General features: G+C 39.8%; 1 protein-coding gene across 10 annotated transcripts in view; it reads left to right on the forward strand.

Moving 5' to 3' along the window:
* Positions 1 to 15,484, forward strand: part of EPB41L2 (erythrocyte membrane protein band 4.1-like 2) — a 163,956-nt gene that overhangs the window by 64,649 nt on the left and 83,823 nt on the right. For all 10 annotated transcript variants that reach the window (XM_010834618.1, XM_010834617.1, XM_010834616.1 and 7 more), the window contains exon 4: positions 11,748 to 11,852. In XM_010834618.1, the coding sequence (XP_010832920.1) occupies positions 11,748 to 11,852 (105 nt within the window). The remainder of the gene's footprint in view (positions 1 to 11,747; positions 11,853 to 15,484) is intronic.

The following is a 15,484-nucleotide window of genomic DNA, read 5'->3' on the forward strand; positions in this document are numbered from 1 at the left end:
CTGAACTGCTAAGTCACTTCAGTCGTGTCCGACTCTGTGTGACCCCATAGACGGTAGCCCGCCAGGCTCCCCTGTCCCTGGGATTCTCCAGGCAAGAACACTGGAGTGGGTTGCCATTTCCTTCTCCAGTGCATGAACGTGAAAAGTGAAAGTGAAGTCGCTCAGTCCTGTCTGACTCTTAGCGATCTCACGGACTGCAGCCTACCAGGCTCCTCCATCCATGGGATTTTCCAGGCAAGAGTACTGGAGTCGGGTGCCACGACTGAACAACAACATCATTATTTAGGAAGGGCTTCCCTGGTGGCTCAGTGGCAAAGAACCCGCCTGTCAATGCAGAGTTGTGGGTTCAGTCCCTGCGTTGGGAAGATCACCTGGAGAAGGAAATGGTATCACACTCCAGTATTCTTGCCTGAGAAATCCCCTAGGCAGAGGAGCCTGGTGGGCTACCGTCCATGGGATTGCAGAAGAGGCCAACATGGCTTAGTGACTAAACAACAATGATATTTAGGGAATCTCAACAATACCTAGCCTAATACATTTTTTTACTTGAGAATGGTTAAATAATAAAAGCCAACCAGAATTTTGGGGTTATAGGAAAAGTCTTAAATGCCTACTTCCTTCTATGTCAAGAAAACATAATAAAATTAAACTTTGTTAAGGGCAAGCCATGCTTTGCCTGGCCAGTGTTGTCATTTTTGGCCTGGGCTCTCTGCGGTTTGGCTTTCACTAGGAGTTCTCTCATCTTGCAGAGCCCGAATACCATCGGTGTTCAAATGGATTCATCTCTTCACTTCTGCCAAATATTAAGAAGAGGTGGGCTTCCACCCATAGGAGAGGTTGCAAAGAAAGCATAAAATATAAAAAAAAAAACTTCATGGAGACTATCGTTTACCCTTTTCCAGTCTACTTTCCAAAATTTTGTTGGCATTAATCCCATTCTCTTTCTCCTTTCCATTGTCGGGGGAGAGGGGAAGAATATGTGCATATGCCCTGGTGTGCACACACCACATCATTTTAGAATAGCTTCCATAGGGAGCAGAGCTAAATGTGTATTTTAGTGTACTGTCTCTAATTAGAAGTCCATTTTCTGCTTAGGAAAATCTGAACAATGAGCCTGTGTTATCCTCAGGATAAAGTGAAGTGAGCTCTTCCCCTTAGAATAGCACATATCAAAGTTGCCCGGAAGTTTTCTGGATATCTCATTATAAAAAGTCTTTGACTTGGTTGTAGCAGCGTTAGTGGCATCTGTTTTGATCCTGTTTGTTGTTTGTGTGCACGCGTTTTTTGTTAGTCTTCATTTTTTTGCCTCATTATTTCCGGTAGGTGTCTAGATAGTCCATTTTATTGTTTGTATGTTTCTAATTGGGCAGAGTGGAGGTCAAAGTAAAAGAATGGAAATGCTATTCCGCTTAAAATACATTATTTTTTGGCAATGATAGGTATGATTTAGTTTTTATTCACTTGGTTTGGGTCATTAGGTACTTATTATATAAAGTTTGTGGCTTTGTTCATCAAACATTTCTGGACATTGGTGACAATGTTGGGTGTGGGGGGCGTCCTTCAATAAGAATGGACTTGGGAGAATTTCACTGGAGGATCTGATGCTCGGCAGTAAGATACACTTCATTCACTGTGCGTGAGACAGTGGGGCAGAGGAAAACTGCCTTTGTTGACCAGTCCTACATTTAGACATAAGAATGCCAGGAAATGAATTTACTGTGAGAGATAACTGCTAGGAAGAATAAACATTTATATTTATTTCCTTCATAATAAGAAAGCCTTGAGGTGATTTCAGATGCTACATCTTAAGAGATCTTTATGAGCATGCAGTGCAGAGTACGGAGTATTATAACAGCAGGCGTCTTTAGCCTCCTGTAGCTTGATCCACCCTGGAGGGTGAATACATCTGTCCACAGGCTTTCAGGCCAGATATCCTTCTTCCTAGTGATACTGCTTGCTTCTTCCCACTTTTAGTTATCCCTGTTCTTCCCCCTTCAGGAAGCCTGATTGGATCGTAGATTTGCTGGATACACATACGTGCACCAATCCGCCTGCCCTTTCTTCCACTAACATTTTAGACATTTTATTCCTGAGTCTCCTGCAATTAGATCATTTCATCAATCACATGTTGTTTTTACTTAAGATTTCCCAGGAAATGTTAAACTAACTCCAGATTCTTCTGTAAAAGTTATGATGGACTTTAGTATTTACATTTGGACATGTTACAGACCTCACAGTGGTGGGCATGGGAGTTGAAGATAAGGAATGATTGATGGAAACCCACTTACCATGTAAAAATATTGTTTCTGTTGGAAAAGATTCTGATTTTCAAGCAGATGTCACATGTCACACGGTCTGCATTTTAGGGCAGAAGTAAGATCGGGGGGCTTTGAGTTGACCATCTGAATATGTGAATACAGGTGCGCAGAGAAGTATTATAAAGGATGTTTCCAGCTTATAACAGGTTATATATATGTACGTCATATTTCAGAAAATTATTTATCTGGAGTGTATGTTTTCTATAGAAGTAATACACAAATGATTAGACTTCCAAGTCAATTTATAAAAGTATACATATAAGTTTCTGAACTGAGTTCTGGGTGCTAAATCTTGGAACAGGTGGAAAAGGACAGAATTTCTACCTCATTTTTCTAATTCAGGCCAAAATTTAAAGTCCCCTTTTCCCCCATATTATTTTTCTGTTTCTTAGTCCTTTTTGCCACCTAGACTTTCTTGTTGTTGCTAGTTCCATAATGATATCCTGTTACTTTTTTGTAGAATTATAATACAAAAATGTGCTATGCTACCTGCCTACTGTTTCTCCATGCAGAATCAAAATTCTTCTAATCCCAAATGTTAGCAGATCTCTCAGCTAAGTAACGAGAGAATTAGCAGCCTGAGTGAATGACTCCAGTGTGTGGATGATTGCTTACATTGCCTTCTAGGAGACATTATTTTAACAGAAACCTGTTCACGCTAAAGGTTCATAAGTGGTCGGATTTCACTCATGACACCAAGGGAAATGAAAAATGAAGGCAGTTTGAGAAGGAGGTAGAAGGCTGTATTCGAGGTGGCCTTTTGGGGAGGCGTGCCCTGATACTCCTTAACTTTCTTGCTGAATTTCCATGTTTCTGATCCCTCAGAGTTGTTCCTCTTCTGTAGTTGAATTAGTTGATTAGAAATAAAGGATGTATGGCTATGGACAAAAGATTAAAGTTTGTTTCCTTTATTAAAACTAAAAATTAGCATTTATTTGCCATTTTCCATATACCATAAAGGTGAAACATTTTTCTATCTTATTTGCCATCTAAACTTATCTGATTGCTTATGAGATGATTTGTGTGCTCTGTTAAGAATTATGAAACATTTCAAAACCCAACAGATGGGAGTAGAGAAGCATTCCATGTCAGTACTGCATGTAGACTTGGATAGACTTGGAATCACTGAATCATGAAATAGGGCTTTATAACATAGGGGAAAGGCAAGCTCCTCTGTTCTTGAGGAGTTAATTAAGGCATGCATGTGATTTTATTAAAGATGAGCCTCTCTGCTGCTTCTATCTACACTAGAATTTCCTTTAATACTATTGTAGGATACAGTTACTTGAGCATATTTTTCAGTGTGTTCTGGCCTAGCATATGCTTTGTTTTGTAGCAGCCTTTTAATTTTTATTTCTAGTTCCTAAAACTACACTGAATAGTGTTTTATGTCATTCATGTCAACAGCACTGCAGAATTTCCCTTGTTCAGTCACGATTCCTTGGATACTGTGGAATGGAAAGAAATAGAGATTTTGTAATGAACTATGAGGATTTTTCACTTTTTCTCCCTCCTCCCTTGGAGGCTGTTCTTGAAGGAATTGAGGGCTTTCCAGGTGGCTCAGTGGTAAAGAATCTGTCTACCAATGCAGGAGACATGGGTTTGATCCCTGGGTTGGGAAGATACCCTGGAGGAGGAAATGGCAACCCACTCCAGTATTCTTGCCTGGAGAACCTCATGGACAGAGAAACCTGGATGGCTACAGTCCATAGGGTCACAAAGAATTGGATGCTACTGAGCACTTGAATGGAGAAGGAAATGGCAACCCACTCCAGTATTCTTGCCTGGAGAATCCCATGGACAGAGGAGCCTGGAGGGCTACAGTCCACGGGGTCGAAAAGAGTTGGACACGACTGAGCGACTTCACTTTCAAGGAATACTGTGTAGGGAAAGTGGAAGTCGCTCAATTGTGTCTGATTCTTTGCAACCCCATGGACTATTACAGTCCATGGAATTCTCCAGACCAGAATACTGAAGTGGGTAGCCTTTCCCTTCTCCAAGGAATCTTCCCAACCCAGGGATTGAACACAGGTCTCCCTCATTGCAGGCGGATTCTTTTTTCTTGTTATTTTCGGTAGTGTCTTATAAGAAACCTATCATATGTGAAGGTTTTATAAAAAATTTATTTTATTTTATATAAAATACGAGTAATATACATATTATTTTTTGAGCAGTCAGAAATCCTTTTTCAAGTTTAATGATAAGGGGAATGAACAGAACTTAAAAATCTTCATTATAATGATATTTACTCTGGAATTACATTTTTCATACACACACACAATTGTTGGATGTAATTTCTTCCTTTTTTTCCAGGATTTGAATGCACTTTGGGACTGAGGTGTGTCATTCAGATGGGTAGGAAAAGAATGACCTGATAAAATGATGGCCTGAAACTATTTAAGACACTCCTTTCCCCTTTTGTAAGGTTCTCTTTGATTTCCTCCACCCCCATGACAATGTCTCCGTTGTTGTGTTTGCTCTGTGTATACCTTTCTTTCCTTGGCCTTTTATATTTGCACAGTGTAGTTGTGAGCTAGCGCAAAACACTTAGCTCGAGGCTGGGATGTATGGATTGCATTGTATGCTTCCCAGCACCGTCTCCTGGGTGCACAATAACTGCAGTGTGGAGGGGCCCACACGGAGACAGTGATGGTGTTTTATAGAACGCCAGTGGTGTGTGGCATCAACTGCAATCTGCCGGGTAAGCAGTTGCACAAATTCCTCCAAGTCAAGAGGCCTCCAGAAATGTCATGTTTTGGCCTCAATAGCGAATGCCACAAATAACAGCACAGGCTCGGGGGAACTCCGAGTCTCAGATTCCAGCCTGCCGTTCTTCAGCTGGGCTTGCTATAGATTGCTGAGCCTTCCCAACCCCTCCCAAAAGAAGTTCCCCAAAGCCAGTCTTCTAATCCTTGAAGAATATGTATTTTAAACCTACCTAAATTGTCTTGCTTTGTCTCTGTCCTTTGGATGTCTCTCATGGGTTATGTCATCTTTTAAAGAAAAAAAAAAAATTTTGATACCTGGATATAGACCAAAGGACTGTTTAAATTTTTTTTTTTTTGGTTTAAATTTTCAAGCCATTGATTTTATACTTCTGTTCATTGATATTCTTGGAGTTAGGTAGAGGTAGATGGGGGGAAAGTTGATTGTAAAGCTTGCTGTCATTTAATATAGGAAGTAAGATTTCTTTTTTAAGTGTACTTGCCAAGTTGATTAACTGTTGTATGGCTTTAATTGTTTAGTTAACTGGTGCTACATTATCAGAATAGAGATGAACACAGTTTGTACTCTATAAAGATTCTAGTGTAAGAAGGATATAAAGCAAAAGCACGCTTCAGATAGCAAGAAGAAATAACGACGACTGATGTCCTAGGGAAGGAATGTGTAAAGACTGCAAAACCCCAGTCTCCTTTTGGATAAAGGTGGTGCATGGCTGGCTCTTAAGAGAAAGGAGCACATTGGTTTTTCTGCCAACGTCATTCCTTTAGTTCCCAAGAAGTATTTGGAAGTGCTCTAATTACTAAGGAAGAGTCAAATACAATGTAGAAAATTGTACATTGTGAAAATAAAATGTAGGTTTGTGGCTGTTCTAGAATCTAGTTGGCAGTGTGTATCTAGCTTAGTTCCTTGAATATCTATGGGTTGGTAGTCCATGAGCTCTAGAGCCAGGAGCTTGCATAAGACTGAGAGCCAGAAGACCTGCTTCTAGACTCAACTCTGCCAGCTTAAGTGCCAAGCCATTGCCCCCAATGTATCTTCTGGCCTATAAGTGAGCTGAGTTACTCAATGAAGTGCTGCTATTGGAGACACTGGAGTGAGTGAGACACACTATTACTTAAAGAACCCAGTCTTCAGAAGTAATAAGTATCAAAAGAAGTAGAACTAAAGAGTAAGTACCATAGGTGTGAAATAAAGTACTTAAAGGAGAAAAATATTAGAAGATTGGAATAGGCTTCATGGAGGAGAATTTGGAGCTTTGTCTTAGAGGTAGGGTTTTACATTTGGAAATTAAGGTAGAAAAGAAATTTAGAGCTTGCCTTGGCAAGTTAACTGCCCTTTTTATGTGGGACTGGCAGCACCTGCCCATAGTTACTACAGCTAATGAACCAGCCGCATGTACTAGTATCTTAATGCACATTGTAAAGCAAACTATCTGTGTATTCCGCTTGGTTGAAAAATGTGTTTGTAGTCCCTTCACGCACCATAATTCAAGTTGTTTATAGAAAAATCAAAACAATGATAATATGGGAAAACTGCCTTCCTGGTTACAGATGTAGAGTACTAATGTTTATGGACATCACACATAGGAATTCAGTTCTTTAAAAGAAATTCAGGAAATCAGACTGAAAAAGTTAGATCAGTTAAACTCTCTATAACCTCAGTTTTCTGATTGTGAAGTGAGATTGAGTGTAGTAATGGAAAGCTTTTTATAATGATATTTAAAATTGGTTATTATTTTAGAATAGTTCAAAAAGTTTCTGTGCTTTCAGCTGCCTTTTAATGCATTCACACAATGTTGCAACATTTTATTAAGTACTTCAGTACATTTAACTTTTTGATCCCCACCATAAGGTGACTCAGGACATGCCTGAGGTTACACGGCAGTTAGGAGGCAGGGCTGGTGTTCAGATCCGTGTCCCGTTCTGCTCTGGTAGTGATGCTCTTACTAGCCTGTTGTTGAGATTGAGGATTCACGTGAATGGTGGTGCATGCCAGAATCTAGGAGGGGAGAAGGAACAATCTCACTTTGCATGCCCCCCACACAATTTGTTTTTTTTGGTTACACACGTGGCATGTGGGATCTTAGTTGCCTGGACCAGGGATCAAACCCTTGCCCCCTGCAATGGAAGCATGGATTCCTAACCATTCCTGGACTTCCTGTGAATCCCACCCTCAACATTTTCATGTACTTGTATTATGAAATGTATCTTGATTCCTCTTCTCCAAACGATGATGAGGATTATTACTTACGGAGTGAGTTGTGAACAGCATGAAGGCAAAAAAGAAGTGGTGAGCCACTGGGTCGTGTTGCTGTCAGAGCACACTCAGGCAAGTTTGATTACAGATTAATATTTATGAAATGTAATAACTTGGTACAGTAAATATGTATCATTTACTATGTCTCTGATAATTTGGTATGCTTTCTTTATGAGATTAGAAGAAATATGCTAATTTGTTTGCCTTTTTAAATTAGGTTCCAAGGCAGATCAGTTCTAGGTGTTTTAAGAGTAACTTCTTGAGTTTTCTATTACAGTTTTCTTTCTCTACTCCTTATTCTCCAGCTCCTGTTTCTTCCTCTCTTGTCTTGATGGCTTTGTAGTATCTATTTTTTTTTAAATACACGTCAAAATCTTTTGAATGTTGATGTGTATAAATAATTAATGGAATAAAGTGATTGTAGGTTAATGGGTTTTATTTTATCTGACTAGAGATCCATTGGGTTTCCTTAGTTTGAGAGTTGTAGCATTTATCATCCGTTACTCTTTTAATTTTAATTTAATAAAATAATTTAAATTTAATTTAATAAAATGAAAACTCTTATTTTATTGTCTTCATCTAGAATTCTGGGAAGGTATATATAGAATAGATCCCCTCTTCTAGCTTACAGGTCTGAAATTCTTTCATAGTCTTTATCTGTCTTTGCTTCATTTTGTGTAGTTTTTTCAGATCTGTCTTCCACCTTTTAACTGTATCAAACCATGCCCATTTGGATTATAATTTAATTATTCTAGTTTTATTTCTAAGTATTCTAATTGGTTCTTTTCAGAAGTTCTGCTTTTTGATAGTTATTTTTTCCTTGGTACTTTAAAATATTTATTTCTTTAAACACATAAAAATGCTAATTTTGTGTTCTGTACTTGATAATTCCATTGTCTGCTGCTGCTGCTAAGTCGCTTCAGTCGTGTCTGACTCTGTGCGACCCCATAGACGGCAGCCCACCAGGCTCCCCCGTCCCTGGGATTCTCCAGGCAAGAACACTGGAGTGGGTTGCCATTTCCTTCTCCAATGCATGAAAGTGAAAAGTGAAAACTTTTCCATTGTCTACTGTCTCTGAATTTCTGACTGATGTCATATCTAATGCTCAATAATAGTAGCTGGTTTCCTTATGTGTCTTTAATCTTTTTGATTATACTTGTTGGGATTTTATCTGTGAGAATCATTTATTTTCCATTTCCTTAAGAATCATTTCAGATGCCACAAACATGGTGAGGTTACGATATTTCTCAGCCGCTTTTACTCATTCCATTCTTGGTGCTTCTCCCATGCGCTTTTGTATATGCATCTTTCAGCACATGCCTCTTGGCTTTGTTGCTTTTTTGTCTTCCCAACCAGTTAAGTTCCTTGAGGGTGGAGATGCTGAATGAAAGCTTAAGTAATACTTGTGTGCAATTAAGATCTTATCGAGCATTTAAAATATCTATTTCCTGGAGACGGGAAGGAGAGAATCGTGGAGAAGCAATCTGAGCATCTAGAAGATATTTTGGTGCTTGTTGGTTTGGGCTACTGAAAGACAGTTGGGAATAGAATTCATCTGCGATTGAGTGAGGCACTTGGTTTGGCACTTTAATATACACCATCTTCCTGGGTTTATTTGACCCTCACAGTGAGCTGTGAGAGAGCTACTATCTCATCTTACAGTTAAGGAGACAAAGTGGTTCATCCATTGTTAGACTTGTCCGATAATAGTAAAGTGCTTACAGAAAGTTGAATGAGGGAGGGACTGGGTCTGACTCCAACCCCCGTGTGAATGCCTCCCTGTGCTGCCCAGCGTGCCAGCACCAGACTGTGGCAATGAGCTTTGTGGATACTTTGCTCTTAATCTTTTAGGGGAATTCTGTCCATGAGAGCATGTTTCTATTTTTGAAATGGAAAGCAGTGAGAAAGTATGATTTATTAATAAAAATTGATGGCAAGGCAATGTTGGAATGTGGTTTTCTCTTTGAACTGAGGTATGTGTTACTATTTATAGACGTCAGTTGTCTTAACTATCCTTTTTACCCTAATTTCAAATAACATTCCAACCAAATAAAATAGCATGAATCTCCTTTGAGGCTGTCACATTTCACCGTGATTTTTTAGGGCTAATCCGTTTCAGTAGTTAGCTTATTTGAAAGGAGTTGTCATTCTGCCAGAGGTTTCCTAGAGGTAACACCTTTGCTTGGAAACTGTATTTGATTACAGGCCGACTGCCTATATAAGCATCCATTGAGTTCTTAGTGTCTTTCTATGAAATCTTCTGTGACCTAATTTATACCTCCTTATAAGTGCATAGTGTGTGATGAACAAGTAGACAGATGTGGCGAGAGCTCTAACAGTTTTCTCCCTTTGCTACCTTAGATAAGAACACTTCCTAATTATAAAGTAGTCACTGGAATTATCAGTACAACTGTGGTCAGTCACTGTGAGCCTGAGTGGTAGCTGTCACTACATTTAAAATAAGTATGTCACATAGAGTATGCTGTATTATTGTATTTTCATTTGATTCAACAAGCATCTATTATGCTGGGCAATCTTCTACTCTCTAGAGACTGAACAATATTGTTGAAATTAATGTCAGAGGAATTGAATTCTATCTTAGATTATTGATTACCTTTAAAATATTTTTTGCTATTATTTGCAACCAAATCTCATATCTATTCCAGGTACTTATGAAGAGATAATGGATTTTACTGCACATTTAAGAAAGTAACTATCATGATATGAGTCACCTTCTCCTTGTAAAGTCAATTAAAATACCTCCAAACTCAGAGTCTTAATTATATAGATTAATACTTGCTTGCAGATAATGAAATTCAGAAACTTTCATTTTAGAAGCTTAATGCTAAATTTCATGTAAGTGAAATTAGTTATTTTTCATGTTTAAAAACTCTCCAGCTTTTAATAAGAGCCAATATTGACTAAGCCCTCACTATCCACACACTGTTCTGAGCTCTCATCATGTGTTATAAGTCATTTAGCACTTAACCACATCCTGTATGGTAGATTCCATTATCATTTAATAGATGTACAAATTAAGGCAAATAGAACTTAAGTGTCTTGTCCCTGGTCACATAGATTATAAATAGTGAAAAGGCATTTAGAACTTTGGAATTTGGAATCTGGAGCCCAGTACTCTCATTTATTACACTATATCTGTGTGTACTTTAAATGTGTGGACATATAAACACTTATCTGTTTCATGTATACTTTATCATTGTTTGAATCTGTAGCGAGGTGGATAGCACATTGCTTGTAATGTTGAAATCACGTAATCTGTGTGGCTTTTCTCCCTCTTCCCTCTACTATTTAATGTAATTCTTTTCCTAAAAAAAAAGTGTTTAATTATAAAAATTTGATAATAAAGGTTGTAGATTCTCCTTCAAAAGTGTTTCAGGCATGGATTTCTTACCTCTGCTTCCACAAATAGAGGAGAGAAACACACACTTGAATCAAGTTTCTGTGAAGACTTTATCTTTTGAAAACCCTTATCAGAGTTGTCCTGATTTGAAATTGAAATGTCTTTTATATCTTACTCCATTTTTAAAGATGTCTGTGTGGCAAGCATTCATTTTCACACTCTGGATGAACTAACTAGTAGACATTTCGATAATGTGAGGCATTTGTCTCGAGGATGAACATGTGTATCTTCTGGCTTGTTCCTTTCTCATTGCAGTCCAGGGATGGTTTATATCCATGCAGGGGAAGGAGTGTGTGTGTGACTCAGCTCTGTGCTTGGTGGTTCCCAGGGCTGTGCCTTTTAATTGGAGTCACCACTTTGTTTTGACATTGATTAAATAGTGAAATTTTCTTCTGAAGCTGTCATAGGCTTTTATATATCTTGATAGTAAATTAAATCCTTGGAGGCAGCTGATTTACTGTCTCAGTTTCATTCTCTTTTATTTTTAGGATTTGTTTTAAGGAGTGAATGCCATATTATCCTCCAGGAAAAGTGTAACTTTGTATTGAAAAACATAATTTCTACTCTACAGATACTTGGGAATAAAAATCAAACTTAAGTGGTGATGGGATGATTCTTGTTAGGGTACACGGAGCTTAATGATTTTCCTGGGGAGAGTGTGCACGAGCCACTTTGAGGAACTGAGGGAGGCAGCTTGGACATACTTTTGTACTATTTTAAAAACAAATAAGTGAACTCTATAAGCATTTTACTTTTTTAGTTTTTGAAATATTAACACGGAGTAGCAGTAAAGCCTAGACCATCTGGCTAATCATGCTTTCGTTTTAGAACTTAATGTTTTGTGTGGGAGTGGGGAGTTTAAAATGAAAAAGTTATGAATCATTTTTGGGTATTGTTTTAATAGAGGATTGAAAAATAAATATCATATTAATTTATGCTAGATAATTTTTCTGATACAATGTCCTTGATTTATAGCACTCATGGACGTTTAGTGCTTGAAAAGTAAGGATGTTATTCTTTTTCCTCAGAAACGTGCAAAGGGGCAAGTGTTATTTGACAAAGTGTGTGAACATCTCAATCTCTTGGAAAAGGACTACTTTGGACTTGTGTTTCAGGAGAACCCTGAGCAGAAAGTAAGTGAAGTTAAGTTTGTTTATATTGTCTTAAAAAAAAAAATCTGTGTGTTTCTCTTAACTGGTGTAAAATTTAGTTTTCAAATAACTTATTTTATGTTTTTATTGTGACAGTTTATGTTCATTGTGGTGGTGGTTTAGTTGCTAAGTTGTGTCTGACTCTTGCGATCCCATGGACTGTAGCCTGTCAGACTCCTCTGTCCATGGGATTCTCCAGGCAAGAATACTAGAGTGGGTTGCCACTTCCTTCTCTAGGCGATCTTCCCGACCCAGGAATCGAACCCTGGTCTCCTGCATTGCAGGCAGATGATTTACCAACTGAGCTATGAGGGAATCCCCAGTGTTCATTGCAGGAATTTGGAAATGTTGAAAACTTTTGTTTTCATGTATAACTTTTTGCTGTTGTGGGTGCGTATGCTTTTCCACTTGTATTTTAAACAGAATGGAATGTCTTATCCTACATGAATTATTAGAAACTGAAAGAACTGGTTTTAAAATTTTTATTTTGAATTTTTAGCTCTTGAATTCACCTGTATTCTAGGAGTTAAGCTTGCCAAAAAGCAGGGAAGGAGGCATATTGGAAGAAATATCAGGTGTCCATGGGGATTCTGAGAAGGCAGTGGCACCCCACTCCAGTACTTTTGCCTGGAAAATCCCATGGATGGAGGAGCCTGGTAGGCTGCAGTCCATGGGGTCGCTAAGAGTCGGACACGACTGAGCGACTTCACTTTCACTTTTCACTTTCATGCATTGGAGAAGGAAATGTCAACCCACTCCAGTGTTCTTGCCTGGAGAATCCCAGGGACGGGGGAGCCTGGTGGCTGCCGTCTATGGGGTCGCACAGAGACAGACACTACTGAAGTGACTTAGCATAGCATAGCATAGCATAGCATGGGGATTCACCAGGCAAGATACTGGAGTGGGTTGCCGTGTCCTTCTCCAGGGGTCTTCCCAACCGAGGGATTGAATCCAGGTCTCCCACATTCCAGGCAGATTCTTTACTGTCTGAGTGACCAGGGGCGCCCAAAAAGCAGGGAAAGAGGAATATTGGAAGAAATATCAGGAATACCCATCTGCACTTGTCTGGAGGTTCAGGAGAGTGTTGACCTTGCTGAATAGATTAGTGATTATGTAGGGATGAAGGTATTCCTTACCCTGTTGTGTGGGTTATTGGGAGCAAAACAGAACTCGGAGTCCAGCTTGACTCAAGTGGTAGAGTGATTGATTGATTAATTGATTTGGGCTGTACCAGGGTAGATTTGTGATCAGTTTATTGTCTGTCTATAATTTTGTTGCACTTCTGTTTTTCTAGCATGCTGTTTCTGAACCTTTTTATCATAGGATGATGATATAAATGGGTTTATTCTCACTGTGTGCTTAAGTTGTCTGTGCCATTTGATTTAGTAAATTAATTAAACAACCCACAATAGCCTGCTTTTTATATGTACAAATGGCAAGAAAAAAAAATAATACAAACTTTTCTCAGTTACTCTCATATTTTCCCATGGAGTCAGAGGGAAATGTTTTAATACACGCTTTTAAGTTGTTTTCTGGAGGTATGCAAATTAAACTGACAAAAGATGACTTTTATTCATGTGAGTAAGTGGGAGTTCACAGAAAACTGTGACTGCAGGAAGTGGTTAGGGCATCTTAACAGAGGAAAGAGGTAGGAGAAGGCACTTATGAAGATGAGGGCCCTGTGGGAGAACAGGTGGGAGACAGGCTAGTTTTGTGCCAGTGTCTGTCTAGCTGAGGGCTTCTCCTCTCAGTTATAAGAGTCAGTCTTCCCTGGTTGGAAGGAACCTTCCAAGGAAGGGAAGAGATTTATGACAACCTAGTTCTCCTACTTCCAGGTAAAAGGAAAGCCTGTTCATACGTGTCTGCAGCTCAAAGTGGTGTTTATCCACCATGGTGCATTCTGGACCCTGTCCATGGTGACTTGAATTGGACATAGACGTCCAGGGTGTAAGAATCGAACTGCAGGTCGGAAGGAAGTGGAGTTTGCCAGAGCCCACTGTCTTCTGAGTAGAGGTGACTTGGTATATCTGGAGAAGGAAATGGCAACCCACTCCAGTATTCTTGCCTGGGAAATCCCATAGACAAAGGAGCCTGGCGGGCTACCATCCATGGGGTTGCAAAGAGTCGCACATGACTGAGGGACTAAACAACAGCAAGGTCTTAGTTGTAGCAGTTGCTGCTGCTGCTGCTGCTAAGTCACTTCAGTTGTGTCCGACTCTGTGTGACCCCATAGACGGCAGCCCACCAGGCTCCCCCGTCCCTGGGATTCTCCATGCAAGAACACTGGAGTGGGTTGCCATTTCCTTCTCCAATGCATGAAAGTGAAAAGTGAAAGGGAAGTTGCTCAGTCGTGTCCGACTCTTCGCAACACCATGGACTGCAGCCCACCAGGCTCCTCCGTCCATGGGATTTTCCAGGCAAGAGTACTGGAGTGGGGTGCCATTGCCTTCTCTGAGTTGTAGCAGTTAGGGATCCTTAATTGCTGCATTTGAACTCTTCATTTGCTGGATGAGTGGTCTAGTTCTCTGACCAGGGGACCAACCCAGGTCCTCTGCATCAGGAGCCTTAGCCACTAGACCACCAGGGAAGTCCCCTGAAGTGGTAGGTTTGATCAGCCAAGATTCTGTGAAGATCTGCCTGATCCCAGAGTGTACTGAGATGGTTTCTGCTCCAGGACTTTCTTGAGACGCTGCTAAGCAGGACCCTCAGAGTGCTGTAATGCTTGATGCTAATTCCAGGGCCCTTCAGGGCTTCTCCCATTCCCTAAACATATTAAAGAAAGAAATATTCACCAGTTCTGGCAATTAACCAGACTTAACCTCTAGCCTTCTGTCTTTGTCAGTTTGAGCTTCTCTAACAAAGTGCTGTTAGTTCTAAAAGGTTCCAGAAGGTCTTGTAGGTCTTCATAGAACTGTTCAACCTCAGCTTCTTCAGCGTTACTGGTTGGGGCATAGACTTGGATTACTGTGATATTGAATGGTTTGCCTTGGAAACGAACAGAGATCATTCTGTCGTTTTTGAGATTGCATCCAAGTACTGCATTTCGGACTCTTTTGTTGACCATGATGGCTACTCCATTTCTTCTGAGGGATTCCTGCCGCAGTAGTAGATATAATGGTCATCTGAGTTAAATTCACCCATTCCAGTCCACTTGAGTTCGCTGATTCCTAGAATGTCAACGTTCACTCTTGCCATCTCCTGTTTGACCACTTCCAATTTGCCTTGATTCATGGACCTGACATTCCAGGTTCCTATGCAGTGTTGCTCTTTACAGCATCGGACCTTGTTTCTATCAGCAGTCACATCCACAACTGGGTATTGTTTTTGCTTTGGCTCCATCCTTTCTTATCTTTCTGGAGTTATTTCTCCACTGATCTCTGGTAGCATATTGGGCACCTACTGACATTCCAATCCCAAAGAAAGGCAATGCCAAAAAATGCTCAAACTACTACACAGTTGCACTCATTTCACATACTAGTAAAGTAATGCTCCAAATTCTCCAAGCCAGGCTTCAGCAATACGTGAACCATGAACTTCCAGATGTTCAAGCTGGTTTTAGAAAAGGCAGAGGAACCAAAGATCAAATTGCCAATATCCGCTGGATCATGGAAAAA

Source organism: Bison bison, unplaced genomic scaffold, assembly GCF_000754665.1.
Source record: "Bison bison bison isolate TAMUID 2011002044 unplaced genomic scaffold, Bison_UMD1.0 scf7180017864035, whole genome shotgun sequence".
Taxonomy (NCBI): Eukaryota; Metazoa; Chordata; class Mammalia; order Artiodactyla; family Bovidae; genus Bison; species Bison bison.